General features: G+C 56.1%; 2 protein-coding genes across 2 annotated transcripts in view; both read left to right on the plus strand.

Annotated features, from left to right (window-relative positions):
* The window catches only part of PHKA1 (phosphorylase kinase regulatory subunit alpha 1), a 20,458-nt gene extending 524 nt beyond the window's left edge, over positions 1-19,934 (plus strand). The window contains exons 2-33 of the mRNA XM_026848797.1: positions 3-209; positions 712-759; positions 1,313-1,481; positions 1,857-1,939; positions 2,147-2,227; positions 2,656-2,754; positions 2,868-3,014; positions 3,333-3,386; positions 4,944-5,066; positions 5,184-5,279; positions 5,927-6,034; positions 6,238-6,316; positions 6,730-6,864; positions 7,936-8,045; positions 8,678-8,822; positions 9,782-9,860; positions 10,290-10,465; positions 12,290-12,466; positions 12,864-12,958; positions 13,164-13,303; positions 13,451-13,607; positions 13,769-13,848; positions 14,045-14,123; positions 14,206-14,335; positions 14,702-14,803; positions 15,195-15,310; positions 15,654-15,692; positions 16,749-16,793; positions 17,024-17,194; positions 17,698-17,751; positions 17,893-18,093; positions 18,349-19,934. Coding sequence (XP_026704598.1) covers positions 3-209; positions 712-759; positions 1,313-1,481; positions 1,857-1,939; positions 2,147-2,227; positions 2,656-2,754; positions 2,868-3,014; positions 3,333-3,386; positions 4,944-5,066; positions 5,184-5,279; positions 5,927-6,034; positions 6,238-6,316; positions 6,730-6,864; positions 7,936-8,045; positions 8,678-8,822; positions 9,782-9,860; positions 10,290-10,465; positions 12,290-12,466; positions 12,864-12,958; positions 13,164-13,303; positions 13,451-13,607; positions 13,769-13,848; positions 14,045-14,123; positions 14,206-14,335; positions 14,702-14,803; positions 15,195-15,310; positions 15,654-15,692; positions 16,749-16,793; positions 17,024-17,194; positions 17,698-17,751; positions 17,893-18,093; positions 18,349-18,522 — 3,699 coding nt within the window. The 3' untranslated portion in view covers positions 18,523-19,934. The remainder of the gene's footprint in view (positions 1-2; positions 210-711; positions 760-1,312; positions 1,482-1,856; positions 1,940-2,146; positions 2,228-2,655; positions 2,755-2,867; positions 3,015-3,332; positions 3,387-4,943; positions 5,067-5,183; positions 5,280-5,926; positions 6,035-6,237; positions 6,317-6,729; positions 6,865-7,935; positions 8,046-8,677; positions 8,823-9,781; positions 9,861-10,289; positions 10,466-12,289; positions 12,467-12,863; positions 12,959-13,163; positions 13,304-13,450; positions 13,608-13,768; positions 13,849-14,044; positions 14,124-14,205; positions 14,336-14,701; positions 14,804-15,194; positions 15,311-15,653; positions 15,693-16,748; positions 16,794-17,023; positions 17,195-17,697; positions 17,752-17,892; positions 18,094-18,348) is intronic.
* Positions 18,378-21,734, plus strand: part of HDAC8 (histone deacetylase 8) — a 43,415-nt gene continuing 40,058 nt past the window's right edge. Inside the window, exon 1 of the mRNA XM_026848384.1 lies at positions 18,378-18,476. The gene's annotated coding sequence lies outside the window, so the exon portion shown is untranslated. The remainder of the gene's footprint in view (positions 18,477-21,734) is intronic.

Raw genomic sequence — 21,734 nt, forward strand, 5'->3', positions numbered from 1 at the left:
AGTTAATTGGGAAAGGGGCCGCGGCCCCTCGGTGTGTCCCCCCTCCGCAGGACGCGGTGACGGGCCTGCTCCCCGCCAGCGCCGACCACCAGGATGCCTGGGTCCGGGACAACGTCTACAGCATCCTGGCCGTCTGGGGGCTGGGCTTGGCCTACCGCAAGAATGCCGACCGCGACGAGGACAAGGCCAAGGCCTACGAGCTGGAGCAGGTAGGAGGGAGGGCCCGCAGCGGCTGGCTCAGCACGGCAAGCAGTACCCAGGAGTCAGGTGTCACCTCCTGGCTGGTTTTTGGCATGGCCCAGCTCTGAGGCGGAAGGTCGTGGGGAAACTGTGCAGTGAGGATGGGGACAGGGCTGTCCCCGGGCACGGAGGGCTATAGGAAGGGATGTCAGAGCCTGCTCTGCCCAGAGTGCATTGGAGCCCAGCTGGCAGGTCCCAGCTCTCTGGCTCTGGGGTGATCTGAGGACAGCTTTTTTCCCAAGGGTTGGGAAGCTGCATCATGCAGCTGTGTCCTTCCTCTCCCTACACAGTGCAGCAGCTTGGCCTTGCTGACAGGCCAAGAAATCTTGCTTCCCTCTGCTATCACCCAGGGAGCAGGGGCTCCGATTACAGATGCCAGAGCCCCGCAAAGGTCAGCAGCCAGCTGATCCTGAGTCAGGGCTTCTTCTGGCTGCATGGGGATTAACAAGGCTGTTTTCCTTGTTCCTGCAGAGCGTGGTGAAGCTGATGCGGGGGCTGCTCCACTGCATGATGAGACAGGTAGGGGCTAGGGAGCACCTACAAGAGTCAAGTTGTCTCCTTAAAGCCCAGCTCTGCCACAAAGACTGCTGGTCCCAGCTGTGCCGGCTCTTCTCAGCCTTCCCTGATGAGCGGAGGGAAGGCCCCCTTCCAGCAAGTCTTGAAATAAGCTCTGACTTGGCATCTGTCCCTGTTGTGATGGAATTCCCAGTCCTGCGGGCTGGTGGCCAGCGGAGCCTTTGCCAGCTGCTCCCTGTCTTGTGGCCTGGCTGGCGCTGGGACTCCACAGCTCTTCTCTCTGAGGGCATTTGGAGTGACCTTTTTCTCTCTATGTGGTGCAACTGCGGCTGTGGGCCCTCCACGTCTGCAGCCCTGCGCTAGGGTGGCACGTGAGCCTGCACTCACCGCCTTGGTGCGTGGAGGGGCTCAGACTGGGGGCTGTAGGATTTCTGCTCAGCCAGACACAGCTCCACATGCTGGGCTGACAGCACAGGGCAGCCTCTGGCTCTGGGGCTTCCAGACCTCTCTGGAGACAGGATTTGATGAACCCCTGCATCTCCTTGTCCTTCTCAAGGTGGACAAGGTGGAGGCGTTCAAGTATAGCCAGAGCACCAAGGACTGCCTGCATGCCAAGTACAACACCCACACCTGTGCCACCGTGGTGGGAGACCACGAGTGGGGTCACCTACAGATGGATGCCACCTCCCTCTACCTGCTCATGCTGGCACAAATGACAGCCTCAGGTGATGCTGCTGGGGGATGCTGTGGCAGCTCTGAGCATGCTGATCTCCAGGGCTCTCCACGTTCTCAGTTTGGGCGCAGCTTCTTGGGTGCCAGGCTGTTGCGATGGCCTCCCTGACCTCACTGTTTTCTTATGCTCACAGCACCCAAGGTGGATTTGGGTCCCTCAACGTCCATCTCTCTAAGAGCCCCTGTTTGCCTGGAGCCCCAGAGCTGACCATAGCGGGGTGGGAGTGGGGATGGGAGCCAACTAGGATGTGGCTCCTGTGGGGCAGCATGCAGTGAGGAGGAGGGGTCCAGCCTGGGTTACTGCAGCCCCTTCTTAGGGATGCCAGTGGGCTTGGAGTTACTAATGTGAATTCCTCCCCCTGCTTCAGGCCTCCACATAATTCACAGCCTGGATGAAGTCAACTTTATCCAAAACCTTGTGTTCTACATTGAAGCAGCCTACAAAACCGCGGTGGGTAGCCCATGCTGAGGAAGAGGAGTGTGTCTCAGGGGTGTAAGTGGTGGGCTGGTGTATAGGACAGTTGTGGGTCCCTCCTGAGCCCCGGTGGACACAGTCCCATGGCACCTGCTGGGAGTACCAGTGATGGGTGGGATTTGAAGGGTTTCTGGGTGTGCTGTCAACTGCTGCCTGCTCCAATGTGCTGATGCCTCTGCACAGGACTTTGGAATATGGGAGCGTGGGGACAAGACGAACCAAGGGATCACAGAGCTGAATGCTAGCTCTGTCGGCATGGCCAAGGTGAGTGGGAGAGGTGCTGTGGGTGGGTGCTGGGGAGCACTGGTGGCCCTGTGCTGCTTTTCTACAAGGAACGCTGGGCATGTTGAACTGTTGAGGCTCAATGCTCCATGCAGTGATAGGTTCCTGGGGAGGAAGACCTTTCTCCTTGTGTGCTTGGATAAAACTCAGCCCCTCTTGCTTGAGTTTTGCCCAAACTGGGAGTAAGAAATTAACTGGGGTGCGTGGCAGAAATGTCCAGGGCGCTGTTGATGTCTGGTTACCCATGGCTTTGGAGATGTGGTCACATTCTGACCCAGGGTGCTCTGCAGCCATAGCAGGGTTTAAATTTGGGCAGTGCATTAAACAGCAGGGCTGGCACAGTGTGAGAGCTCTTACAGCTGAGCAGCGTGGTGGAGGACTTGCTGCTTTGGGTCTCACCCTGCTTGCAGGCTGCCCTGGAGGCACTGGATCAGCTGGATCTCTTCGGAGCAAAGGGAGGCCCACAGTCGGTGATCCAGGTGCTGTCAGATGAGGTGCAGCACTGTCAGGTGAGACCCACACAGGCTTTACACCACTGCAGGATGAAGTGTGATCTGCTGGGGTTGTGGTGTGAATGCTGCCCAGCCTGGCAGCCTAACCACGCCTCCTTCCCCTTCATTAGTCCATCCTTCACTCGATGCTGCCCAGGGCCTCCACATCCAAGGAGGTGGATGCCAGTGTGCTCTCAGTCATCTCCTACCCGGCATTTGCTGTGGAGGACAGTGAGCTGGTGGAAATCACCAAGCAAGAGATCATCACAAAGCTGCAGGTGAGTGGCTCTGCCCTTGTCATGCCCTTCCTGGGAGACGGCTACAGTCTAAACTCTTGTAGCCTTTGTCTTCCCAAAAATGTGCTTGGGGAGGGGGTGCTGGGCATGTCCTCTCCCAGTCTCCGTGACCTGTGGCAGGCATGTGCAAAGAAACAGTCCTGTGTGCTGTGGCCCTCAGCTGTGGTCATGGTGCCTGAGCACTAGGTGAGCGTGTGAGAGGGTATTTGGCTGGAGGAGATGCCCCCATGCTTCTGCATTGGAGGTACAAGGTATCTCATGCTGTGCCTCTTGCTTAGCACCTCTTCCTCTCCCTTCCAGGGGCGCTATGGTTGCTGCCGCTTCCTCCGGGATGGATATCGGACCCCCAAAGAGGTAAGTGTCCCCAGCCCTGCCACCTGCCAGAGCTCAAGTGCCAAGCAGCAGCTGCCCTGGGTTGTGTTTGCAGCCCGCTCTGGGTGTAGCGCAAAGGCTGTGGTGAGAGCACTGGGAAGACGAGCCCTGAACAGCCCCAGGCAGTGTCATGGGTCTGGACAAGGTTTCCCAAAATGCCAGAGCCTGTTGCAGAAGTGGCACATCCACCCATGCCTGTAGCAGATGGGCAGAGACTGCCTCTGCCTGCATTTTGCGACCTGGCCCTGCCAAGGTGGGCTCTTTCCCTGACTCTCCCAGGGCTGTACAAGTCCTGAGTTAAGGGCTGGAGGCCTGTGGAAGCAACCGTGCAGTGCTCCTCCCTGACAGCTTCGGCTCTGCGGCAGCACTGGAGGTCACAAAGCTGCTTCTGCCTCTCCTGGGACAGCGGTCAGCTTGTGTACTGCCACACTTGGCTCTCAGCAGAGCGAGTGGAGGCTTTCTTCTGCTGCTTTGGGGAGGGGAAACAGAAAACTTTTATAAGCAACAGTTGCGTTTGATAACCACAGAACCAGGAAGTGGTACATGGAGGCTCTTAAATCATCACTGTCTGTTAGGCCCATAACCTGGTGGGGCTCCTCTGGGCACGAGTGCCTCTGAATGCTTCTCTTCTGTGCCCCTTCAGACCTGACCATAATAGGCAGTGTGTGTGTGGCTGTGTCTCTCCAGAGCCAGAGAAGTGCAGCAGCATCTCCAGTCTGACTTTCCCAGCACTCAGGAGCTTTGCCAGCGTGCAGAGCTGTGGATTACTTCTGGGGAGCTGCAAGGCACGGGAAGGGTGGTGTTGCCTCCAGAGGCATTGCAGCTGGCTGGAGTCAAATGGGAGTTTAGGAGCTTGTGGCCATTGTGTGAGCACTATAGAAGACATCTGCTCCCTCTGTCCCTGCTCTCCTCTCTGCCTGACAGTCCACTGAAGTCAGTGCTTTCCCTTCCCTATAGCAGACAGAGTTAAAGCAGCTAGCAGGGAGGGTCGAGCACAGGTCCCTTGGGCATTACACCACACACATCTGGGGTGGGAGGGTTTGGGGAAGGCAGCTCTCTGTTCTGACTGCTTCTCTCACCAGGCTCACAGTCACACCAAATGGCGGGAGGGACCCTGCTCTCTGGCCCTGCATGACCAGCCCAAGCCCTCACACCTGCTGGGGCCAGCCTGGTGGGTTGGAGGAGGCAGGGGCTGGAGCAGAGCAGGCAAGGCGAAGGGGCTCAGGTGTCCCCAGTGCAGCAAGGGGGGATGTTGTGTGGTTGTACAAGGCTCTGGGGTGCTCTCCTGGTGAGTGGTTAGGCTCCCTTTGCCCAGGAAGGGTGAGTCCCTTCAACGTAAATGCAAGGGGCTTGGGAGGGGATGTCTGATGAAGAGGGGACAGCCTGGAGGTGAAACTGCTTTTTGGCTCCATCTCAGCCATCATCTGCAGAGGACTGGGAGGGTGTTTGAGGCTGGGGTCTTGGGGGGAATAGGAACCCTGTCAGTGTGAGGGGATCCTGCCACCTACCATCTGCCTTCCTGTCACACTGTCCCTGCAGGACCCCAACCGCCTCTACTATGAACCTGCTGAGCTGAAGCTGTTTGAGAACATTGAGTGCGAGTGGCCTCTCTTCTGGGCGTATTTGATCATTGATGGGATTTTCAGTGGAAACATGGAGCAGGTAAGGGAGGCAGGACCTGCCAGGCCAGTAGAAAGAAGTCCCTATCAAGGTAGGTGTGTGTGGGAAAGATGTAGGGGAGCCATGACCAGGGACAGATCCCCTCTCCTCTCTCCTCAGGTGCAAGAGTACCGGGAAGCCCTTGAGGGGGTTCTAATCAAGGGGAAGAATGGGGTGCGCCTGATGCCAGAGCTGTACAGCGTCCCACCGGATAAGGTCAGCAGTCCTGAGATGTGGTGGGAGCAGGAATGGCTCAGCAATTAGGTTTTAACTGCTTATTATCCCAAGTCATTAGTAAAGCAGCCCATGTAAAAAAATGTGTGGCTTGGAACTGTTATAAAGCCATATTGGATAAATAAACTGCTTTTTTTCCCCAAAGCATTTCTTGCCCCCATACACAAGGGTGCTTTGCTGACAGTCTGCTAGCTTGGGAGCTTGGGACACACAGACCTGGGCTGAGGAGGTTGTGCTCAGCTCCCATTTGGTGGTGAAGGTGTTTGTGTGGGCCTGGGCTGAGAGCAACAGCTCCCTGGTGCCCAGGTGGTACAGGAGAGATGTTCTCCTTGCCAGCATCTAAGAGCATTGCCTCAGTGCTCCTGGGGCATGTCAGTTGTCCCTGTTGGATGGCCTGTGTTGGGAACCCAAACACGGTCTGAGCAGCTGGCCTGTTGTCTGATGTGGGTACTTAAGGCAGTCATGAGAAGAGGGGAGGAATGTAGCCAGAATTGAACCCTCTGTGGCAAATGCTTTTGTAGGCTTTTGTTTTAAGCCTTAAACTGATGGACTTCAAAATACAATGATAATGTTTCCTTCAGCATTCTGTGTCTGTGGATCCCTCCCTGACCTCCTGGCTTGTCTTTCAGGTGGATGAGGAGTGCAGGAACCCTCACACTGTGGACAGGATACCCATGGGCAAGCTACCACTCATGTGGGGGCAGTCGCTCTACATCCTGGGCTGCCTGATGGCCGAGGTATGGTCACCCCTGGTGATGGGGAGGGCTGTGGGGCCAGGCTCTGAACCCTGAAAGGGCAAATGCTCCCACCCTGAGCCACCTACCATGGGGAAGTTGCCATCTTCATCCCCAAGGACCTCTTAAAGGTGGGTCGTTCATAGCCATCACCTGTTCTGCCATGCCCATGGAATGTTCATCTCCTCACACCTCTTTTTCCTTAGGGATTTATAGCTCCTGGTGAAATAGATCCCCTCAACCGCCGGTTTGCGACTGTCCCCAAGCCTGATGTGGTGGTCCAAGGTGAGGGAAAGGGACTGGTCCCAAACCCCTGCCCATTTGGAATTCCTGGGGATGGCTCTGCTTGCTGGGTGGCTTTCTGGTGCAGCCAGATCTCAGCCCTGGCAAAGTGGGTGTAAGATGGGGTGCAAGTCCTTGCACTCCACCCAGTGTTGCCCCAGGGAAACATCATCTGCTACAGCCACCTCTACAGAGAGGCTGGAAACTCCTGTCGTCCTGCCACTCAGCAGGGGAGGATTGGGTGTAGTTTTAGGAGGAGCAGGACAGACCTCTGCAGTGGGAACTTGTTCTCAAAGGGACCCTAGAGAGCTGCCTCTATGTGATGTGGCAGCTTGTATGTGTCCCCAGAGGCCAGGGGCAGTGCTGTTGCACCCTTGTGCCCCTGCCATGCTGAGCCTGTTGTCCTTCCTCTGCAGTGTGCATCGTGGCAGAGACAGAGGGGATCAAGGCTGTCCTAAGAAAGGAGGACATCGATGTGGAAACTGTGGCAGAAGTCTACCCCATCAGAGTGCAGCCTGCTCGCATCCTCAGCCACATCTATGCCCGGCTGGGTGAGCTGGGCTTCCTGCTCTTGCAGCAAAAGGGGTGCAGAGGGTCTGTCCCATCCTCTAGCACTCCTGCTCATAGATGCTGATGTCTTGGCCTGTTGCTCTCTGCCTGGCTGATGAGAGCTGGGCCTGGTAAAGCTACTCCTGCCCAAGGGGAACTGAGGTGGCAAGCAGTGCTATTCGGGGTGATTCTGAAAGGGATGAAGCTTTGGCATTGCAGTTACGCAGTTGCTCCAAGCTCAGGCAGAGGCTCTGATCCATGTAGGATGGACTTGGTGTGGGCAGGAGCCAGGTTTTGTTCCTGTACCCAGATGTCATTGGGGGTGGGGCAAGTCAGACCCCAGAGAAGGGGCCCCTGGCAGTCCCTGGCTGATTGAGCCTGTAGCTCAAGTGGGACGGCTGTTGTTGGAGGGTTGGCAGGGCTGAGTGTGAGGGGAGGGTGCGCTCAGATCTCTGCTTCTCCTTCTCTGATGCTGCAATCTCTTGGGCATGGGGTTTGTTGTGCAGGAGCTGGAGATCCAGCCTGGGCCAGAAGAGAAACCTGATCCACTGCAGGCTGCCCACGCTGGCTAATTTAAGCCACCAAAAGGCCAAGTGTGACATGGGCAAAGGGGGCAGGAGAGCAGCTGCTGGGGCTGACATGACCAAGGGGCGATGCTGCTGCTGCACTGTCCTGGGCTCTGGGAGTAATCCAGGAGCAATGGGAACACTGATAGAGCTGTCAGCTTTAGGTGGCCAACCCTGTGGCGGGGGGAACTCCTAGCCCTGCCCCAGCTTCTGACATCCCCAGAGACCTGGAGATGCATCCTGTTGTTGAAGTAAGAACAGGCTGTCCCTGTTTCAGCAAGAGTCCCTGGGTAGGACCTGGGTGTCTCTATCCCCCTGAGCAGGGCTGGGGCACAGAGTATCACTGTCCCTTAGAGCTGTGCCACCTCAACACAGGGTCCTGGGGTACTCCAACCACAACCCAGCCTTTACCTGCTGGCTGATAGCACAGAGGCCTGTGTCTGTTTGCTGCTGCATTCCCTCTTGTGAGGAAGTTTGCACTAAAAACTCTTCCTCCTGCCCCTCTAGGCCGCAACAAACAGATGTGCCTGACAGGACGGCCCTACCGACACATGGGTGTCCTTGGGACCTCCAAGCTCTACAACATCAGGAAGAACATCTTTACCTTTACCCCACAGGTGGGTGGCATTGCACAGGCTCTTTCCCAGCTTGTGTAATCTGGAACTGGGCAGGATGATTCTCCTCTGAGTGCTCGATTTATTCTCAGGGGTGGCCCAACACCCTCTGAACAGCCTGGGACAGTGGAGCGGCCCCAGCTCTGTGGCACAAAGCAGCAGAGTTGGTGGTCCTGGCTCTGTGTGTGCTTGAAGAAGATGGTTCCAGCCTTCTGATGATCAGTGTTGAGTAAAAATCTCTTTGCTCACCCTGACAAGGACACCAGGAGGAGACATGACAGGACAGGGATCTCTCTGTCCCTGGTGTCCAGCAAGCCTGGCACTGTGGGAAGTGTGTATTTGCTTGGGATAGGCACAACACAGACCAGCTGTGTGGGGCCTGGGTGATGGTGCTGCTGAGCTGTGATGTTACCTCCTTGTAGTTGTTGGTGGCCAGTAGCTGCCCTGGGGGTTTAGTGTCCCTTGTTAGACTGGCACCTACCAGGTAATGTGGGATGAGCTGTCGCTACAAAAGAGCATCTCCCCTGGGTGCAGTGTGACCGGCCTGGCTGAGCACCTGTGGGAAGATGTGGGTGGCACCAGAGGGATCTGGTGGCTGTGGGAAGGGCTGCTCACATCTCCCGCTGTCCTTGCAGTTCATAGACCAGCAGCAGTTCTACCTGGCTCTTGACAACAAGATGATTGTGGAGATGCTGAGGACAGACCTCTCGTACCTCTGCAGCCGCTGGAGGATGACCGGGCGGCCGATCATCACCTTCCCCATCTCCCACACCATGCTTGGTACAGATCCTCTGGCCTCACAAGGCGTTTGGCTAGAGTAGCCCTGAGAAGCAGCCTCTGTGGGAGGAAGGGGGTGGGCAGATGTGGGACCATCTCAGTAATGGGGACACATTTGGGCTGGAACGGTCAGTTGCATCCTGTAAAGAATTTACCACTCAAAGGAGCCCCACTGAGTTGGCAGCTGTCCTGGCAGCTAGTGGGGCTGCCTGCCAAGCGCTAGTGCCTGCAGCTCAAGGGATGCTTGCTGGCACAGAGGTATTCAGTCTCTGGGCAGTTAGGCTTGTTGGGAGGCCTTTTGGGAGCAAGACCAAAAAAATAATCCCTCTGTAAAAGTGTTCTTGGGGCTCTTCCTGCATCTTGATTCTTTGCTAAGACTAAACCACCTGCTAAAGGCTTTCCTAGGCAACGGGAAGGGGAAAGCAGCAAGGGAAGAAGGAGCAAAGAGCTGTGCAATGGCACAGAGCAAAACTGGCTCCTCTGGAGCAGCTCACAGCTTCTCCATGAGCCTGCTGTAGGGAAGGGACTCTGTTCTGCTTTCAGGACTTTTTGACTCTCCTAGTGTACTTGAAATCCCCTTGGTGTCTTGAGTGTGCTTTTTGCTATGGTGTCTTCTGCCCCTGGCAGCAGCAACCCCTCCACTGTCTCGTGTGAAAGCCAGGGACAGAGCACAGGTCTCTTTGGGTTCTGCTGTCTGGCACCATCAGCTTGATCCCACGGTGAAATCCCAGGAGCCTGGAGCGTACCTTGGCCTGGTTTTCCTGGAATCCAGCCCGGACAGTCCTGACTTTCCCTTTTTGGGTGGTGCTTTTAGTGCCACAGCCTGGCTGTGCACTCCAAAGCAAAGCTCTGGCCAATGCCATGGTGCTTTGTGTGTCTGAATGCCCACCTGACCCTGTGTTACCTTCTGGGAGTCTGTCTGATCAGGAGAGCCTGACTACCTGTGTCTCTGTCCCCAACAGATGAATCTGGCAGCAGTGTGCACCCCACAGTGCTGGCAACGCTGCGGAAGCTGCAGGATGGGTATTTTGGTGGTGCAAGGTGAGTGCAGATTCCTGGGGTGCAGAAGGGGAGAGGGCTGGCAGCCTCCAAAAGACTGGTTCTGAGAGTACCTGCTGGGCTTGAGCATCGGCTGTTGGGGAACAAGCTGTGGAAGATACATTGGGGCGTGCTAGGCTGTACATGCACCCTGGGGCTACAATCCCAACAGAGCTGATGCAAGAGAGGACATATCTTTTTATGCCATTAAACCCATGGCTGCAGAATCTCTGTAAGCTTTTGGGCAGCCCTTCCATGCCCACCTGTGGCTGGAAGAGTTGCAGGCAGCTAAAACAGGCATTGGGGCACGTGTATGCTCCTTGGCGACCCCATGTCTCTCGCTGCCGAAGGGTCTGCCCTGGATCCAGGAGGCAAAGCCAAGGGTATTGCCTCCTCTTTCCTCTCTGTGTGACCTCCCCTCCTCTCGCCCAGGATCCAGACGGGTAAGTTGTCGGAGTTCCTGACAACGTCGTGCCGAACTCACCTCAGCTTTATGGACCCTGGGCCAGAGGGTAAGGTCTTTGCCAAGAGTTACGAGCTCAGCATTGACAGCTTTGAGGAGCTAGACGCCGAGGAGTGGCTGCATGGCTTGCAGATAGCAGAGGATGGTAAGGGGGAACAGGCCAGTCACTGCTGTGGTATGGTAAATGCCAAACTCACTTCTAAAACCTGTAACACCGAACCTTCCTGCCAGTGTCCACCACAGTGTTCTTCATCCACTTGGATTTTCACCATGCTTCTGTTCCCATCTGACCCTCCATCAATTAACCTTGTCTGGGTGGTGCACATGGTGACACCAGTGGGGTGGGCCTGGGTGGATTGCTGCAGCTGTTGTAGCCCCCTTGCTGGAGGGGTTTCCAAGCCAGGTGGGGCTGAGGCTGGTGGGTGTGGATGTGCAGAGCACGGAGGAAGCTCTGGAATTAGTCACTCGGACCTTCATAGGCTGTTGTGTGGGGAAGAGACAGGGTCAACAACCTGCCTGCACTTAGGAGATTCAGCTGAGCATCTTTGGTGCACAAGAGACGGTGCAGAAAGTGATGGTACAGAAAGTGATAACAAAGTGCTTGAGATGCTGGGGAAGAGCCCCTGTGTCCCCAAGCATTCTGAGTGATGTTTTCCCAAAACCTTTGTACATTCCCTGAGCAGAGCTGCTCCAGTGGTGCCAAATTGAGGCCTTGCTGCTGTGGATAAGGTGCCCAAGGGGGACTTGGCCCATCACAGCGTGATGGACCCACCTTGTCCTTAAACTGTGGCGGGGTGCAAGTTTTGCTGCTCCCCTTGCAAGCAGGCCTGGGTATGTCCTCCTCCTGCATGGCTCAGTGTTGGTCATCTTCCCAGCCTTCCCATCAGTCTGCTCTGCCTCTGCTGTGCCTGTAGCCAATGTTTGCACTGCTGTGACTGAATTCTTCTCTTGCCTTCTGGCTTTCCCTGCGGTTTCCTTGCAGGCTGCACCTGGGCTTCTCCAAGGTGTCTGCTTCCCCCCAACCTCAATGGGAGACAGGGCCTGCCTGACCTCTCTACAGCAGCTAGAAGATGCTCAGTTTTAAGTTTTTCCTGTGGTCATGCTGCAGCCAGGCAGGATGATGTGCTTAAGCCTGATGTCTGGGGGACTCCTCCAGTCAAGCCTTCAGGTGCTGGCATTGAGGCATAAGGTGGACATGGTGCTATTGGCCTCAGATGCAGTCTGCAGCTCAGCTCCTGGGACAGGCACCCAGAACTGCTGGGCAGTGCTGTTACCTCCCAGCTGAGCAGAGACCTGGTCTCTGAGCACGCTCCTCCATGTTGCAGTTGAGTGGTGGCTCTGGTGCTGCCAATGTGGCATTGGGAGCAATGCGAGCTGCTGGAGGCTGGGCAAAGAGCAAGGCAGGAGCTGTAACTCCTCTTCTAACTCCTAATTAGAAACAACTGGTAATTTCTAATTAGAAATAACATGCAAAACCCACCCTGCCTTGCCCCTGTACTGGAGTCCTGCTTGGATGAGGCCCTTGCTGTGCTGGGGTGCTCCGAAGTGGTCTCTGCTTGGACAGGCTCCCCTCCTTTCTTGGAGGGAAAGAGCACAAGGGTTTCAGCGTGGGGTTTGAGCAGACTCTGCCATGCTTGTGCAGGCTTGGACCAGACACATGCTGCAGCCCCATTGCCTCCTTCACCTGGGTGGGACTCAGAGGGAGCCCCACTTCGGCCCCAGCCAGCAGCCAGTGTTCCAGGCAGAAGAGCAGTGCAGGAACAGGGGTTCTGTGGCTGCTGTGCTTTGTGACCTCTGCTGCTAGCGCTGTCCTTCTGTCCATCTAGCTGTCGGCACTAGCCCCACACTGTCACTCTGTGCAGCCAGCAAAGCTTTGCCCTCGCCAAAGCACAGCTGGGGAGCTTTCTGGGGTGTGGGCTTGCCCTGGCGAAAGCAGCTGAACCCCCTTCTCTTCTGCCTGCCCTTCCAGCAGACACATATGATGAGGTTGCTCAATACTTGGACCACCTGCTGCAGCGCACGGTTCCCCAGTCGAACCTCCCTCCTACTGCCCAGCCAGGAGGGCTGAGCCGCTTCCGGGCTGCTGTCCACACCACCCGCGACCTCATGTCCCTGGCATCCAAGGCCAAGGACCTTCATGTCCAGAGTGAGTAACTCCAGTGCCCTCAGCGCCTTTCCTCAAGACTGGGGATGAGGCTGAGGTGTTTTGGGAGCTTTCCTAGCTCTGTGATGCTGGGGGCCCCATGGACTGCAAAGCAACCTAGTTTTTGCCTGGGCAAAGGCACATTATGCCCATTATTTTAGTCCTGGCTATAGGATATCTTGGAGTTGGTACCTGTGAAGTCCTCATGGAAACTGCTGAATGAGAGATGGCAGCTCCCTGTGGCATTCCTCTAACTGGGTGGGCAGGGGCTGCTTCTCCCACAGCCAGCTTCTCTGCAGGGGCTGCTGGGGGATCAGAGTGTTAGCTGTGAGGTGCTTTGGGGCACAGCAGTTGTGGTTGGGGTTAAGAAATGTCTGCACCGACCTTATCTTTCTTACAGATGTTGGGATGTACGTCCCCAGCAAGATCTTCCAGGCGTCCCAGCAGTCAGTCAAGCTGCTGAGTTCACCTGACCAGCATGATGTGGATGGCAAGGTAAGCCCTGTCCCTCCCAGCCTGTGGCCAAGCAGTGCCATCTTTTCAGCTGGAGCTAGAGGGTCCTTGCAGGGCTGCAGGGGAAGGCTTGGGTTTTGGTGAGGGGGAATATCCTTGCGTGAATGGCCTTGGTTCCATAACCAGACCACACTTGGTGCAGGGTGCTGGCAGTACTAACCAGGAGCATGGGTCTTCCTTCCCCCAGAGTCATGTACTCTATGCAGAGATGAACCTGCCCCGTGATGAGGATGGCAACGTGGACTGCAAGGCACTGGTGGACCAGCTGCGCATCTGCCCCACGCTGCAAGAGCAGGCAGACATCCTCTACATGCTTCATGTCCTCAAGTACGATGAGCTCCAAGTCCTTGCTGGCTCACTGAGCAGAGATCCGGCACAGCTGTGCCTGTGTCCCATCCCACAAAACCTGAGGGCTGTCAGGAAGCTGCCACAGGGCAAATTGCTGGCTGTAACCCAGCTTCTTATTTACTGCAGGGGACCCGAGTGGCACACGGGGCTGGATAGTGAGCCTGGCCCCACCGTCAGGGAACTCCTCACTGAGCTGTATGTGCGGGTGGGAGCCACGTGCCAGTGGGCCCTGATTCGCTACATCTCTGGGATCCTCAAGAAGAAGGTGGAAGCTCTGGATGAGGTAACAACTGTGCAGCTGGCCTCTAGCAGGCTGAGATCCACTGTGGGGAGGAGACAACAGCCTGGGCAGGCAAACTGTGGCTGCATCAGCTCTGTCTCCGTTGTGTGGAAACCCCAAACCTTGAGCTCTTGATGATGCCTGGGGTGACTTTCTGTCCCCAGGCTTGCACTGATCTCCTGTCTCACCAGAAGCACTTGACAGTGGGGCTGCCCCCGGAGCCACGTGAGAAGACGATCTCTGCGTGAGTGGCACCCCTCCCTCCCCACACATTCTGGGCTGGGGCTGGATGTGAGCCCACTGCTCTGGAGTCCGTGGGCAGGAGTGGCTCTGAGTGGCTGTCCACAGCTTGTATCTCCTCTCTGGGCTGTACAGACCAGGAGGGATACAGGGCTTGCTCTGCTGCCTCTCACCTGCTCTGCTGTTTGTTCCCTCCCCAGCCCAATCCCCTATGAGAAGCTCGTTCGCCTCATTGATGAAGCCAGTGAGAACAACCTCAGTGTGTCCATCCTCACCCAGGTGAGGGACCGGGGTGGCAGGGGACCATAGAGCTGTCTGCCCTGGTGAGCAGCAGTAGGGTGATCTTCCTCTTCCCCTCCAGGAGATCATGGTGTACTTGGCCATGTACATACGCACACAGCCCATGCTCTTCGCTGAGATGTTCCGCATCCGCATTGGGCTCATCATCCAGGTGATGGCAACAGAGCTGGCACACGCCCTGCGCTGCTCGGGTACGTGCAGCACAGACAGCACCCTGGCCAGGGTGGGTGCTGCAGTGCTTGGGGCCCTGTCAGCCAGGAAGGAGAAGTGCTGTTAAAAACAGGCAGCTCAGTGCCAGGATGAGACCCTGTGTGAAAGTGTCAGGGTCTGCAGCTGGGACTGTTCTTGGGCAACACAAGTGGGTGATGATTTCACTGCAGTCTGTACTCAGGCATGTGTTGGGCTGGTGTGGGGAAGAATCTCTGTTGTAGGCAACCCCTGGAGTTAGTGTTTATCCTTGGAGGATGATTCCCCTGCTAACAGAATAGGGTGCAGGGTAGAAATGCGCCAGGAGAGCTGTGGAGCGGGGTCCAACATCCTGACTCTGTTCTTTCCAGCTGGAGAAGCCACCGAGAACCTGATGAATCTCAGCCCATCAGATATGAAGAGCCTCCTCTACCACATTCTCTCGGGCAAGGAGTTTGGAGTGGAAAAGAGTGGTGAGTCTCTCAGCAGGGTTGTGAAAGCATCTCCAGGGAAAGCCAGGTCCTGGTGTGGAGAGTGACCAGCTCCAGATGTTCCCACCTGTGGGGGATGTCCCTATCTTCCTACATGTTCTGCACTGCAGTGGTCCAGCAAGAAGCTGTGCTCTTCCACATGGTGGTGCTGAGCCAATTTCTGGGGATCAAGCCTGAGTCCTGTGGCTTTGCTTAGTTTGGCACTTGGCCCAGTCAGGCCTGAATTGATGCAGTTCTGTGCTGTATTCATGGATCTCTGGTGCTGGCTGGGATAGAGGGCAAGGGTGTACAGAGGTACCAGTGCCTGAGCAGTGACAAGGGACGTCCATGCCCTGAGGCATGGTACCCACTCTAGACCTGTCTTCCATTCCAGTGCGATCAGGTGACTCATCGGCCACCACCGCTGTCTGCATCTGTGAGGTGGGGGCTGTCGGGGCCACCAAGCCTGAGCGTGCTGGCATTGTCAGGCTGAAAAGTGAGATCAAACAGGTGAGGGAAGGTGGTGCAGGCTGCTCCTGCAGGCTTTGTGGGTGACAAGCAGCTACAGGACAGGCAGGGTTGATGGGAGAGCAGGAGGGAGAGTTCCTGTGCTTCAGAGAGCTTACAGCTGCTTCCAGGAGCTCCTTTTGACTCCAGTCCTGCTCTGCGGGGTGGAATTGGGATAAGTCTGTTAGTGGGGGTGGGGATTGCTCTGGCAGTGCAGTATGAGGGGAGCACAGGGTTGTTTGAGAAGGTGCAGGGGTGGAGAGGACGACACAGTGTCCCAGTCGTGGCTGGTGTCCTGGTGGGCCTCTCCCAGCAGCAGAAATTTCATTTCCTTCTTCTCTTGCAGCAACTGGATAAACGTAGGCAGTCTCTGTCTGGGAGTAAGGTGAAGCCACCCTGGTCCTCCTACAGCCTCAGCTTTTATCCCTCACGCCACACATCAGGGCAGCTTCTGAGCATGCATGAGCTTTCCTAAACAAACCCGCTGAGCCAGCTGCAGCAGCAATGAGCTGACTTCTCCTCAGCAGGCCCAGGGTTGCTCTGTTCAGATGGGGAAGGAGGCTGGCTCCCTGGGAAGAGGTTGCCATGGCTTAATGTGCAGGAGGGCCAATGGCTGGCACTGCCCCACAGCCATCGGGGAGCTCCCCTTTGAGAGGCACCTGCTGTGTTTGGACTGGTGGGGAGAAAGGCTGCTCTAAGCTGTGGGTGTATTGGCATTACAGCCAGCTGGGAGTTGTTCTACATAACTGCCATGGCCAAATAGATTCCGTTACACCCACAAAAACTTGCTGAGCAGAATGGCATGATGCTTCCAGTGCTGTGACCAGCAGTGGCCCTGCCAGGTAGTTCACTGGTGATTGCTGGATCCTGCCTGAAGCCTTCCCAGCTATTTCTTCTCTAGGGAAAAGGGCTCTTGCCCAGTTATAAATGACAAGGACCTCCTCTGATGCTTGGTGTGTGTGCAGGAGGGGTCCTGTCCTCAAAGAGATAGGGCCTGTGGGGGTTTATGGCTAACCTGCTGCAGTGTGAAACCTGGCATCACAGAGAGATCATGTATGTGACAAGGAGGGTTGTCCACAGGCACTGACCTTGCTGCTGGTCCTCCAGTCTGCCTGATACTAAATCCTTGCCAGCAGCCAACAGAGCAGTAGCAGCCCTGCTCCTGTGTGCCAGCCAGTGTGAGCCTGCTGCTGCCACAGCACCGGCATGTGGGGGCCCCACAGCCACTCCATGCCCTGGCACAGTCCTTCCCCCCCCAATGCTAATGTAAGACTTTCTGCAGCTCACCTTTTGAAACTACCTCTCAGTCTCCAGCTAACCGCAGCCCCTGGGATAACTACCCCATGGCCTGAGCTTGGTCCATGCTGCTGCTGCTCTGCTTGCTGTGATGGCTGCCCTGTTCTGGCACAGTCTGATTTTTGTCTCTCCCTTTCTCCTTCAGCCCCTCAGTTTGCAGTCCGAGGACGTCGACCTGAAGTCCTCTCTGGTAACTGCATTTGTTGGGTGCATGCATGGGGTCTGTTCTGTTTGTGGCTGCAGAAAGGTGTTGTGCTCTGGGGGGTGCTGCAGGGTGGGCTTTGCTGGGGGCAGGGAGTGGCAGTTCTACCCTGGGAACCAGGCTGGGTGATGTGCTTACTCCTGGGCAGCTGCAGGCTGCATTCTTGTGGGGTATTTAACTTTGCAGCTGTCTCTGTGGTCCTTGTTTTGTCTGCCTAGTCTGCTGGGCACTTGGAGCTGCTGGGCAAGGGCTCCTTTTCAGCCATGCTGGAAGACCAGGGCAGTAAGGACAGCCGCCAGGGCCAGTGGCAGCGGAGACGGCGGCTGGATGGGGCCCTCAACCGTGTCCCTGTGGGCTTTTACCAGAAGGTCTGGAATGTCCTGCAGAAGGTGAGCTGGCTCCTCTCCATGCATGTGAGCCTGTGGTCCCAGGCACCAGCCTTGCTGCAGCACTTAGGCACCTGGAGCTGGTCCCCGATGTTGTGTAGATATGTACTTCATGAACAAGGCCTGCAGCTGGCCCTGGAAAGCTGGGGAAGACCTGGAGCTGCCTTGAAGGCACACAGGACCTACCTCATGCTGTGCTGACCCTTGCAGAGGGGCACTTTATACATTAGCCAGGCAGTGGCAGGGCTGGAGCCACAGCTGAAGCAGCTCCAGGCATAGCTTGTCCTTGCACGGTAAGCCAGGGAGCAGAGCCCCATGCTGTGTGTGTGTGAGGGCTCTGGCTGAAACTGAACTGATGGGGAGTGATGCTGTGCAGAGTTGGAGGTGGAGCTGGGATGTGTGGGCAGCAGGCACCAACACTCAAGTGGAAGTCAGTTGGTGGGCTGGACCTATGTGTAGTCCAGTGCTTATCCAGGCCATAACCATGGTCTCTCCTTGTTCTGCAGTGCCATGGCCTCTCCGTGGAGGGCTTTGTTCTCCCCTCTTCAACAACCAGAGAGGTAGGAGGTTTATGTGAAGGGGAAACAGGGCAGGTGTGTTGGTGTTGGGTGCTGGGTTGCCCTGGGCAAGTGCCCAGCATAGCTCAGGACTTGTGCTGGTGATACAGTGCTCTAGGGGCATTGCTTTCTCTCTCCTCACAGATGACCCCAGGGGAAATGAAGTTTGCTGTGCATGTGGAGTCAGTCCTCAACCGTGTGCCCCAGCCAGAGTACAGGCAGCTGCTGGTGGAGGCTATCTTAGTGCTCACCATGCTGGTGGACACGGAGGTACACACCATCGGTGGCATCATAGCTGTGGAAAAGATCTTGCACACGGCCAATGACCTCTTCTATGAGGAGCAGGTAGGGGCCACAGACTGCATGCAGGGCTGCTGGCTGTGTTCCCCACAGTAACACAGGGTTTACTCACCTGGAGGGTCCTGCCTGTTGTCCCCATTGTTTTTCCAGGGCACAGCAAAGATGTAGTGTCCTCCTCCTACTGCTCGCTATTGATGTGTCACGCTGCGAGTGGCAAGGGAGGATGCTTTGGGTGGAAGGTGGTGAGGGGGCTGCCCTTAGTCCTAACGCTGCCTTTTTCCTACCCTGTCCCAAATGCAGAAAGCCCTGGGTGCTGATGACCACATGCTGGAGAAGGATCCCGCGACGGGGATCTGCAGCCTGCTGTACGACAGCGCACCGAGTGGCCGGTTTGGCACCATGACCTACCTGTCCAAGTCGGTGGCCATGTACGTGTATGACTTCCTGCCCACCGACGGCTGCTCCATGCAGTAGCTCTTGCAGTTCCTCTCCCTGAGTTGCAGACACCATGGGAGAGTTGTTTCAGACAGCTTTTAAAGATGGGCATTAGGCTAGTTTGCAGGTAGCCTGCATGGCCATCTCTCTTCCCAGTCCTGGCCTGTCGGTGGGTGAGTGGCTCTCCCGAGGAACTCCACAGGAGGCACGTGTGCTAAGCTGACCTGTGGCTGCGTGCAGCCTGTGGAGCAAGGGCTGGCAGGGAAAGGCTGAGCTTTGAAGCCTGCTTGTGTTAGAAGCGTCTGCCTGCACAGCTCCTCCTGGGCCATCACCCCTGGAGCAGCCTGTGTTTGAGGGAGATGGAGAGGATCCCCCTCACCAGGTGTGTGTACTCAGTACTGCAGCACTCCCTGGACAGCTCATGCTCTCCCTGCCTCTGGTAGATATGAGGTTTTTAACCTGTTCTGTGCTGCTTTCCATTCCAAATCTGCAGGGTTTATACTAGTGTAGGCTGGAGCTCTTGTTCTTCCTGCTGCTGATGGAAAAGCTTTGTTAGAGGATTAGGGGATGCTGCCTGAGCCTCTCTCCCAGCACACACAAAATCAGAACAGTCCAACCCAGCCACAGTTGTGCTGCTTGGAAGTAGGCAGCCCATCATGACCCCTACAGGCATTCTGTGTGCAAAGCTGGGGAGGCTGTGGGAGCCAGCAGCATCCCAAGGTAGTAACAGATCCCTGTTACCACCAAGCTGTGAGGACAGGCTTTTGGATGTGACCGTCCAGCCAATTCCTCATCCACTGAACAGTCCGTGCTGTCTGTTCTGTCCCTGGCAGTGTTGCTAATGGTTAAGTTGAAGGTGCCTGAGTTTATACGTGCCCTATGAAGCAGCTCTGAGCTGGGCTGCTTGGCTCGGTGTTACCTGTGCCATCACAGATGTGCTCTTCATGCTCAGCTCGGGCCTCTGCCCCGGCTCCCACAGCCTTGCACAGGAGAGGGGTGATGACTTTAGAGCAGGTCCCAGCTCTGCGCTATCCTGCAGGTCAAACCCTACAGAGGATGGTGTGGTTGGACTGATGGGGATCAGGCACACACACCACAAAGTGGTGGGGGAGTGGGGTTATAGAATTATAGAACAGGTTAGGTTGGAAGGGACCTTTAAAGGTCATCAAGTCCACCCCCATCCTGCAACGAGTAGGGACATCTTCAACTAGATCAGGATGCTCAGAGCCCCGTCCAACCTGATCTTGATTGTTTCCAGGGATGGGGCATCTACTGCCTCTCTGGGCAACCTATGCCAGTGTTTTGCTACCCTCATTGTAAAAGATTCCTTCCTTAGATCTAGTCTGAATCTAATCTGTTTTAGTTTAAAACCATTACTCCTTGTCCTATCACAACAGGCCTTGCTAAAAAGTTTGTCCTCCTTTTTCTTATCAGCCCCCCTTTAAGTACTGGAAGGCTGCAACAACATCTCCCTGGAGCCTTCTCCAGGCTGAACAACCCCAACTCTCTCAGCCTGTCCTCACAGGAGAGGTGTTCCATCCCTCTGATCATCTTTGTTGCCCTCCTCTGGACTTGCCCTAACAGGTCTATGACTTTCTTCTACTGGGGGCCCCAGAGCTGGACACAGCACTGCAGGTGGGGTCTCACCAGAGCAGAGGGGCAGAATCACCTCCCTCGACCTGCTGGCCACACTGCTCTTGATGTAGCCCAGGACATGGTTGGCTTTCTGGGCTGTGAGTACACATTGCTGGCTCATGTCCAGCTTTTCATCCACCAGCATCCCCAAGTCCTTCTCCACAGGATTGCTCTCAGACCCTTCATTCCCCAGCCTGTACTGATAGTCAGAGGTTGCCCTAATCCATGTGCAGGACCTTGCACTTGGCCTTGTTGAATCTCATGACATTTACATGGTCCCACTTTCAAGCCTGTCCAGGTCCCTCTGGGTGGCATCCTGTCCCTCAGGTATGTCAACTGCACCACTCGGTGTCATCTGCAAACTAGCTGAGGGTGCACTTGGTCCCACTGTCTGTGTCACTGATGAAGATTAAACAGTCCTGGTCCCAGTACGGACCCCTGAGAGACACAACTTGTCACCAATCCCCATCTGGACATTGAGCTGTTGACCACTACCCTCTGGATGTGACCGTCCAACCAATTCCTCATCCACCAAACAGTCCATCCATCAAATCCATCTCTCTCCCATTTAGAGAGGTTGCTGTCAGGGATCATGTCAAAGGCCTTACAGAAGTCCAGATAGATGACATGCGTAGGTCTTCACTTGTCCACTGATGTAGTCAATCCATCAGAGAAGGCCACTAGGTTGGTCAGGCTGGCTGTCTTGAATCACCTCCATGTGCCTTGGCACAGCTTCTAGGAGGATCTTGGTCACACCTCATGCAGCTGTTCTCACTACTGCAGTGGTTACTAGTGAAAATCTCTGGTGTGCCCTGTGGCCTGGATGGCTGCATGTTTTCCTGGAGCTGGGTCTGGGTTGCCACATCCATTCTGGCAAGCACAGAGAACATATCCCTCTGCCAGGTGGATACCACAGAGGGTGATGATCGCCACTTTAACTCACCTCTTAAGCACCTTTCCCCCTGAACTGCTGCGCTCTGCCTGCAGCGCTCCTGGTCCCTAGTGCTCCCTAGGCTGCTCTTTATAACTGGAGGGGTGGCCATGGCCCTGTGTGCGAAGATCTGCCACTGCTGTGGATCAAGCCAGCTCTGGAGCAGCTCCCCATAGCAACTGACATTTTCCTGGATGTTTTCTGCTCTTCAGGTTTGTTTGGCCTTAAAGCTGGTCTTGAGAGTAGTTCTGCGTTGTCTCTCAGGGCCGATTCCTGGCGGTAGCAGTTATTCTGTAGTTGTTGCACGCTGATTCCTCCACACTAGTAAGCCCCGCCTCAAGCAGAGGAGGCTTGAAGAGTCTGTGAGCCCCAGCCCGACTTCTTTGGCCCCCCACAATCAGGGGGAAGCTGCATTTGGGAGTCAGCAGGGCTCTGGCTGAGCGCGGGGAGCCCCAGCAGAAAGCACAGGGCACCCCCGGGGCTCCTCTGGGAAGCGGGAACAGGGCTGCAATCCTCTGGTGGGCGGGTGTGTGCAGGCCTCTGGCCTTTTTTAACGACGGTTCGTACGTTTTTAAAAGAAAAACCACCGCTCCGAGCCGCGTGGGGTGGGGGCCCCTAATAAAATCTCTCCAACGCGAGTGTGCGGCCTGTTGTCCTCACCGGGGCGGGTGCGGGGTGGCGGGGG

The sequence above is a fragment of the Athene cunicularia genome, assembly GCF_003259725.1.
Source record: "Athene cunicularia isolate RWA chromosome 4 unlocalized genomic scaffold, athCun1 chr4_part3, whole genome shotgun sequence".
NCBI lineage: Eukaryota > Metazoa > Chordata > Aves > Strigiformes > Strigidae > Athene > Athene cunicularia.